The sequence below is a fragment of the Alexandromys fortis genome, unplaced genomic scaffold, assembly GCF_014885135.2.
Source record: "Alexandromys fortis isolate MF-2015 unplaced genomic scaffold, M_Fortis_MF-2015_v1.1 scaffold_29, whole genome shotgun sequence".
NCBI classification, from domain to species: Eukaryota; Metazoa; Chordata; class Mammalia; order Rodentia; family Cricetidae; genus Alexandromys; species Alexandromys fortis.
In genome coordinates, this window is record NW_026067891.1 from 5,505,438 (window position 1) to 5,514,087 (window position 8,650).

General features: G+C 43.5%; 1 protein-coding gene across 1 annotated transcript; it reads left to right on the forward strand.

Annotated features, from left to right (window-relative positions):
* The first annotated feature begins 2,325 nt into the window (after positions 1-2,325).
* Positions 2,326-3,273, forward strand: LOC126491044 (olfactory receptor 1361-like). Its single transcript, XM_050126461.1, has one exon. The coding sequence runs from the start codon at positions 2,332-2,334 to the stop codon at positions 3,271-3,273; it is 942 nt and encodes a 313-aa protein (XP_049982418.1). The 5' UTR covers positions 2,326-2,331.
* The last annotated feature ends 5,377 nt before the right edge of the window (positions 3,274-8,650 follow it).

Sequence of the window (8,650 nt, forward strand, 5' to 3'; positions counted from 1 at the left end):
ACATGCCTTTAATCCCAGCACTCAGGAGGCAGAAGAAGGCAGATATCTGTGAGTTCAAGGCCAGCCTGGTTTATAGAATGAGAATAGTCAGGGCTATTAAAGAGAGAAACCCTGTCTCAAAAAACAGAGAGAGAGAGAGAGAGAGAGAGAGAGAGAGAGAGAGAGAGAGAGAGAGAGAGAGAGAGAATATAATTCTAGGCCAGCCTTGGAGGCTGCAGTGTGACATCACAGAAAACAACAAGACTTTGCATGGTGGCTCATGCCTTTGAACACGGCCAGCGTTCAGGAGGACCGAGTCCAGTCACGAATCTTCCTTTGGTAGGGGTGGTGGAGCTTCCTGTGTGAGACTGGTGGAGCCGCACTCAAGAGCCCACAGATTTATAGACACTGGTGATCCGTTGTTGTGTGAAGACAGCCCAGAGCATGTCTGCTCTTGGTGCATGGAGTCATGGCTGGTCACATTCCCTTCATCTTCCCCCTCCTTCCTTGTATTTTATATCAACTTCTTCAGGGGTCAGCTCTAGTTCTAGTTCCATCTTTCAGTCTCGTCTTCCATCCTCCCATCCTGAAATGTGCTCTGAGACCTGTGCAACAAATGTCCAGAGAGAAAACAAAAGAGGAGCATTCCCCAAACAGTGCTGTATCACCTCCGGTCTCTGCTGTGAGACAGAGTCTGGACCAACTGCAGACCTACAGGCTTAGGGCGGGCACGGAAATGATGCAAGGATGTTCTAGGGGGTTAAAGTGTTTACTGAACAAACCTGAAACACTTTTAGAGGTGGAAGGGGAGAACCAACTCCACAGAGTCATCCCTTGGCCTCCACATGTGCCCTGCGCGGAGATAATGGAGTTCTCAAGGGGTTGCCTCTGGGACGTGTCTCCACCCAGACTGCTTTATCCCTGAGTTCTGACATGGGAGTAAGATGTTACCCTTCCTCCTCCTTGTTGGTCCACAGAGACCAGGAGCTAGGCAGGACAATTACTGTCTGCCTGACTTTAATGAGATGCTCAGGGAGTCTAGCCCAGTGGGAAGGATGCTGCAGTAAATACCCTCTGAGTCCCCCAAACCTCTTTGCTGGCTAGGAAGGTGATCACCCACTCCACCCGCTCAGAACCCTCCTAGGATTCTGACCCCTTCCCTCCTTAGAATAAAGAGCACCATTGCCCAGCGGCTCCAAGGCGGCGAACATGGGTCAGTTACAGCACTGACTTGTCAGGTATTGTAACAGCAGTGCTGATGCCAATTTCTTTACTAAAAAATGATGCTCACTCCTGTGTGTTGAAGGACCAATAGCTACATTTGTGAACCCATGAGGCCAAGTTAGAGTTGAACACAGTGGTAACTAGGTATTTCTCATTACATTATTTGAAAGTACATTACACTTTGTGTGTGTGTGTGTGTGTGTGTGTGTGTGTGTGTGTGTGTGTGTGTGTACAGCATATGTGGAAGCCATAGGAAAACTTTGTCAGGGGAATTCTTTTTTGCTTTCCACCATGTGAACCCTGGAGGCTTGGACTCGGGACTTCCGGTTAGAGACGAGTGCCTTCACATACTGAGACCTCTCTCTGGCCCTAGCTATTTTATTTTTCCCTGTGCTCTGCTAAGAACTGGGGGTGGGAAGTTAACAGGGATGTACATGATTTCAGGGAAGGGCCATCTGTGCATTCGTTAAGACAATATATGCATTATTGTGTGTTTGTGTGTGAATGTGTGTGTGTATGTGTGTGTGTTACATACGCCGCAGTGCACATGTGGAGGCCAAGGGATGACTCTGTGGAGTTGGTTCTCCCCTTCCACCTTTAAAAGTGTTTCATGTTTGTTCAGTAAACACTTTAACCCCCTAGAACACCTTGCATCCCATGCGTGTATGTTGTATGTTATATTTAATAAAGCACAAGGGTGATTCTGGTGGGATCAGAACGATCTAGGACTGGAAGGTGGAAGTTGAGGGGATGAGCACTATGGGCAGATTCTGATTTATTTATTAAATGCATGTATATTTAAATTTATTTTTATTTTATGTCTGAATGTATTTTCCTGAATGTATGCAAAGCAAAAGATAGTGCCCATAGAGGCCAGAAGAGGGCCCAGGATCACTTGGAAAAGGGCTATGCACAATTGCTGGCCACCATATGGGTGCTGAGAACTGACTCTGGCTTCTCTGGAAGACCAGACAGGCATTTTAATAGTTCAAAGATCTCTCTAGTCCTAATGCAGGATTTTTATTTTTGTGTTATTTTAAACATGACAAAGTCCTTAGTAAAATTTATTACAACCAACCCTTCAACACCTACATTTCTGCCTCTTTTCTCTGTAGCTGGACTCAGACTATGAGAGGCAGCAACCAGTCGAGTGTCTCTGAGTTCCTCCTCCTGGGACTCTCCAGGGATCCCCAGCAGCAGCGGCTCCTCTTCCTGCTCTTCCTCACCATGTACCTGGCCACTGTCCTGGGGAACCTGCTCATCATCCTGGCCATCGGCACAGACTCCCGCCTGCACACCCCCATGTACTTCTTCCTCAGCAACCTGTCCTTTGTGGATGTCTGCTTCTCCTCCACCACTGTCCCCAAGGTGCTGGCCAACCACATACTTGAGACTCAGGTCATTTCTTTCTCTGGGTGTCTCACACAGATGTATTTTCTTTTTGAACTTACAGACATGGACAATTTCCTGCTGGCTGTGATGGCCTATGACCGGTATGTAGCCATCTGCCACCCCTTACACTACACAACAAAGATGACCCATCAGCTCTGTGCCCTCCTTGTGTTTGGGTCATGGATGGTAGCCAGCCTGAATGCTATGTTACACACCCTGCTCATGGCTCAGCTCTCATTCTGTGCAGACAACACCATCCCCCACTTATTCTGTGAAGTGAAACAACTAATGAAACTATCCTGCTCAGAAACACAACTCAATGAGCTAAAGATACTTTTTGTAGCCGGGCTAATAATGATAGCACCATTTGTTTGTATCCTCGTCTCTTACATCCTAATTACTTGTGCTATCCTGAGAGTCTCATCCACAAGGGGAAGATGGAAAGCCTTCTCCACCTGCAGCTCCCACCTGGCTGTGGTCTGCCTCTTCTATGGCACAATCATATCCCTGTACTTCAACCCCTCCTCCTCTCACTCAGCTGGGAGGGACATGGCAGCTGCCATGATGTACACGGTGGTGACCCCCATGCTGAACCCGTTCATCTACAGCCTGAGGAACAAGGACATGAAAGGGGCTTTAAGGAGAGTGCTTACCTTGAAATATTTATCTACTCAATAATGTTGAAAGTGAGGAATATCACAGAGGAAAATAATGTCCAGAAATCCTTTGTGATCCTATCAATAATCTGAAACTTCACTTGTCTTTTGTAAGAAAAGGATGTATTGGGAGCTTTAGAGACGACCCACATTTAAGAGCCCTTGCTGCTATTGCAGAGGACCTGGATTTGATTTCCAGCATCCATATGACAGCTCACAACTGTTTGCAACGACTGTTCTCTGGGTTTGGGCACCCTCTTCTGGCCTCTGTGTGGCACCAGGCCTGCCATTGGTGCACAGGAATGCATGCAGGCAAACCACCCATACACATAAAAATGTTTTGGAGAAAATAAACTATTTTGGAGAGCAAAATCCATCATACAATTTCTTTAGGTAAAAGAATGAAAAAAAATACTGGAGCAAAGGTCTTTATTCCTTTGTCATGTCAGTGTCTTGGAAACCCCTGTGCACACACCTGTGCTTCTCCTCTGTCAGTGAGCACAGCTTTGGGGAGTGGGGAGGGGTCTCCATGGGACAATCCTGAAAGGGACTAATGATAAGCCTGAGCCTGTGCAGGGTGTGCTTCCTGAAACACCTGAGCACTGGACTCTGATTGGACAAGCAGCAGCCACATGTCAGCCATTTTCAGGACAGTGGATGTTGGTTTTTTTTTGTGAGTGGGTGGTCCTTGTTCCTCTGTTCAGACACGGTCACAACATGGTCTTATGTCCTGTGCTATCACTGTAGCAGAGGCGTTATTTGCCACTGCTGGCCTATGTAATTCTCTGTGTCCCTTAGCAGAGTTCCTAGTCCAATGGGAGTGTTCAGGCCACCTCTGGGGCAACACAGCTGTCCATTCTGTCATGCAGAAGAGGCCTTGCCTGAGCTCAGCTCAGGGGAAGAGCCGAGAGGAAAGGGTTCGCTTGGAGCTCCAGGAAACCCTAATTCTGCAGCTTGTTGGGCTTCATGTGTGATTCTTGTCATCCGGGCTTATGTAGCATTAACATTAGGCAGGGACTAGGTCAACTCAATAAAAATGAACTGTGCCTTCTACAATTCCAGCCTGCAGACTTGTCAGTCAGCCTTCCCCTCTTCTCCTTCCTCTGTTCTGTTTATCCGCATTGCTGGTATTCTCACAGAGTCTCTCTATGTAGGCCTGGCTGTCCCGGAGCTGTCACTTAGTTAAAAATTTATATATTAGCTTTCAAACTTCATTGTAGTGCAAAACTTTTTAAAAAAGTGTCTGCTTTTTCATTTTCACAGATCTTGCATAATTGCATTTACTAATAGTTATTTTTCTCAGTTAAATGCCCAAATTATATTATGCTTTGAAATTTATTTTGAAAATAAGACAAAAAGCATAAAAAGTTGAGAAATAAGTCATGTTTGTTTGATTATACATAAAATCAAAGCACTCACGAGACTGAGGAAGGAGGATAGTGAATTTCAGATTATCTGGAGGTGGAATGAGTTCTAGGCCAGTCTCACCTATGATGTGAGACCCTGTGTAATAAGAACAAAAGTGAGCTCCTTCATTGGCCTGGCAGCGGCAGGACTTCAGACGACTGATGGGGGATAGCACAGACAGTGTGCTAATTTTACTTTCTGATATTCACTTAACACTCCAAAGGCCAGCTGACAATGATTGTCCTTAGGCTAAGTTCCATGTATGTGTGTCCATGTGTGTTTGCGGTGTGTTTACTTTTCATTTATTAATTCATATCCATATGGGTGTTTTGCCTGCATGTACTTCTGTGTACCATGTGCATGCCTGGGGCTGACAGAGGTCAGAAAAGGGTGTTGAATGGAGTAACAGCTGTCTTTGATCTGGTGTGTGTGTGTGTGTCTGTGTGTGTGGCCTTCATATCAATATATCCAATGGGAAGATCACAAAATTGATGAGGCAAGTAGGGAAGGATTTATTTGGAGCTACAGAAAAATAACTCTACTCATTTGAGCTAATGTTTTTCATCTCGTGAGCTTTGTGTAGCTGATTAAAAGGATTTTTTTCTACATTCCCAATATCCAGACATGTCACTCAACTGTATAATTTCTCCCATTCTGTCAGATCTGTCATTCTGAGCCTATGTGAATGGGCTCAGATATTTTAACTCAAATACTTGTCTACATCTAAACTTTCAACTGCTATTTTGTGAGAGGTTTTCTAAATTACTTCATGTCTCTATAATTTTACTTTTACTGATTTTATGTATTTCCACTCCCTAGTAATTCAATTTGTCCTTTAAAACATAAAAAACTTACAGAATGCTTTGAAATTATTTTGAAAATGACTAATAAGTCTGACATATTACCACACGGATGTACTCCCAACATCAGAAGGCTGAGGCTGGAGGATCACAAGTTCATGGCCAGCATGGGTTATATTATGGGTTCCAGGTCATCCAAGGCTACACTGTGAAATCCTGTCTCATTAAAGCCACAGCATTATACAGTAATTTCTAAGCCGTCTTTTCATGAGTGATTTATCAAGATCTTTGGTAAAGGTCAAACCAAAATCCAAGGAATTTTGGGATTATTGCTTTGTGAATAAATGGCTGTTTTTTTTTTCCTGTAGATTTTTGCTGGAGCTGACTCCCCTTCTGTTACACATTTGGGGGAATTAATTCTCAGCTGTTTCCTATGTCTTTGGGGGCTTACTGATCACATTCCCCCAGCTATGTGTGAAAACAGTTTCCCACTGCCAGGCCTTGGTCCTCCTAGGTAAACGCAGAGACCTGCCTTCCTGCAATCAACAGGCATCTGGTCAGTGCTTAGAGTCCAGGAAAGATCATTCCATCTAAGATGTTCACAGCTATCCAAGGACATAGAATTACTGCTTGCCCAACGCTGCTGATTCATAGCTGCTCAGATAGAAGAATAAGATGCCCTGGCTTTACCCCATTTAAAAGGTTCCTAACTCCTTATGCTCACCTTCACCTCAGTTTACTGATGATTTTAGTTCAGAAAATTTCCTGCATGTCCTTTACTCTCAAGGACAGCAGAGGAGATAATTAACCACAACCCAGAGAAAGACTTCCTTCCATCAGCACTACAGACCCACAATATCCATGATCAGATTGGTTGATAACAGCAAACCTCAGAATCGATCATTTAGAGGCCTGAGTCTCCTCTTTGTTCCTACCGCTTAGAGCAATAAGTGCAAACTTCAGACTTAGGCCCATAGAAATTACAACATCTAGTGAATGTGCTAATCAGATCAGGAGCCATTGGTTCCCCACCCCCCAATGTTTACATAGGTTGCCTGGTTACCTGATATCATCTATGCATGCTGGGAGGAAAAAAGTGGTTCACTGATTTCAAATCCATGCCCTATTCATAATTTTACTAAAAAATAAACCTTTTTGTTCACCTAAAAATGTAGTGTGGCACACTAGTCCTCCCCTCTAGAACCCCCTGATTTAATTCTTTTCTTAACTAGCTTTCTCCATTAAGGAGTTCATCAGACGTGCACTAGCCACTCCCACCTTTGAGCTGACAGCCACGGATCTGTGTGAGTGAGTGAGTGTGCGCTGCATGTGCGCACACACGCGCATGTATGAAAACTCTTATCTGATTTTTATGGGGCAAAAGAGTTCCAGCCCTGGAACCTGCTAGGGCTGGGGACTTGCTGGTTACAAGGGTATATTACTGGGAACATTTGTAACAATGAAATAAGGAATAAGAATAAAGAAACAGGAATGGAAAGACCATGTTGTGAACAATTTTTTAACTCTCGGATTTTAGGTCCCTTTGCTTATTATGGTGTCTTTATTTGAACTCTGACAGGGATTCTGAAGGGCTGAACTCTTGAGCACCCTGTCAAAAACAAATGAAAATTAACTTGAAACGTATGAAATATTTTCTCCTCATCTTTTACTTTCAGCACTTTTATACAACACCTGACTCTGGGACCATGCTGGTTGCAATCAGTTGAGACTGGTGTGTATACAGATCATTTTAAAAACAAGTTTGAGAAGTTTTCAGCCATTATTTCTTCAATAATGTTTTTCTTTCCTTTTCCTTTTTCTCTTTTCCTCCCTCCCCTCCCTCCTCTCCCCTCCCTCCTCCTCCTCCTCCTCCTCCTCCTCCCCCTCTCTCTCTCTCTCTCTCTCTCTCTCTCTCTCTCTCTCTCTCTCTCTCTCTCTCTCTCTCTCTCTCTCTCTCTCTCTCTCTCCCCCTCTGAGATAGGGTTTCTCAGTGTATCCCTAGCTATCTTGAAACTCACTCCATAGACCAAGCTGGCCTTGAACTCAAGACTCACCTGCCTCTGCCCCCGAGTGCTGGAATTGAAGGTGGCGTGCACCATTACGCCTGGCTTCTTTCCCCAAGTGCTTACTGTATTTGGTGTACTAATACTGTCTACCTTTGACCCCATGTCCTCTTTTTCCTCATTCTTTCTCTTCTGCTCTTCATCTTCTACACTCTGTATGTGAGTATTTACAAGTTTGCCAATTATTTCTTTATCTGGTTCAAATTTGTTAAGCTCATTTAGTGGACTGATTATTGCAATTGTTTACTTCCCAATTACATAATTTCCATTTGTCATTTCCACATATTTTTGTCTTCTTATTCTCTCTGTGAATTGACATTGTCTTTATACTTTTATTTGCTTATTCAGTGAGCTCTCCTTTTTGGTCAACGTTTTTACCATGGCTACTCTGAAGTATTTTTGTTAAAGATGCTTAGGGATCTCATTGCTGCCTCTTGCAATAAGATCACACGCTGGCTGCCACACACATTTGGTGTATATGTGGATGCTGGGAATCTGTACCGTGGTAAGTACTTTACCTACTGAGCCAACTTCTAAGCTGGCAAAAGTAAAGATTTTTTTCTTTGTTTTTTTGAGACAGATTCTCACTGTGCAGTCCAGACTGGCTTCAAACACACAGGAATCCACTTGCTGCTGTTTTCCAAGGGTTGGGATTAAAGGCATGTGCCGCCATGGCAAGCAAAAGTACTGATTTTTTTGGCTATAAACTTTAGATAATTTCAAACATATGTAAGAGCATACAGCACAGATGTTCAAAGCACATAGATGCAAGAATTAACTAACAGCCAATAACATTTCATCTACGCCCCTGAATTTTACTCTTCTATTTTATTTTTATTATATTAGTGTGTGTGACATGCCTATGTAGCCCAGACTACATAGCCATTATCATTTTTCTTTATTTTTTAAAAAGATTTATTTTGTGGCTAGAAACCAATTATGAGTGAGTACATCCCATGTTCATCTTTTTGGGTCTGTGTTACCTCGCTCAGGATAGTGTTTTCTATTTCCATCCATTTGCATGCAAAATTTGAGAAGTCATTATTTTTTACCGCAGCATAGTACTCTAATGTGTATATATTCCACACTTTCTTCATCCATTCTTCCATTGAAGGGCATCTAGGTTGTT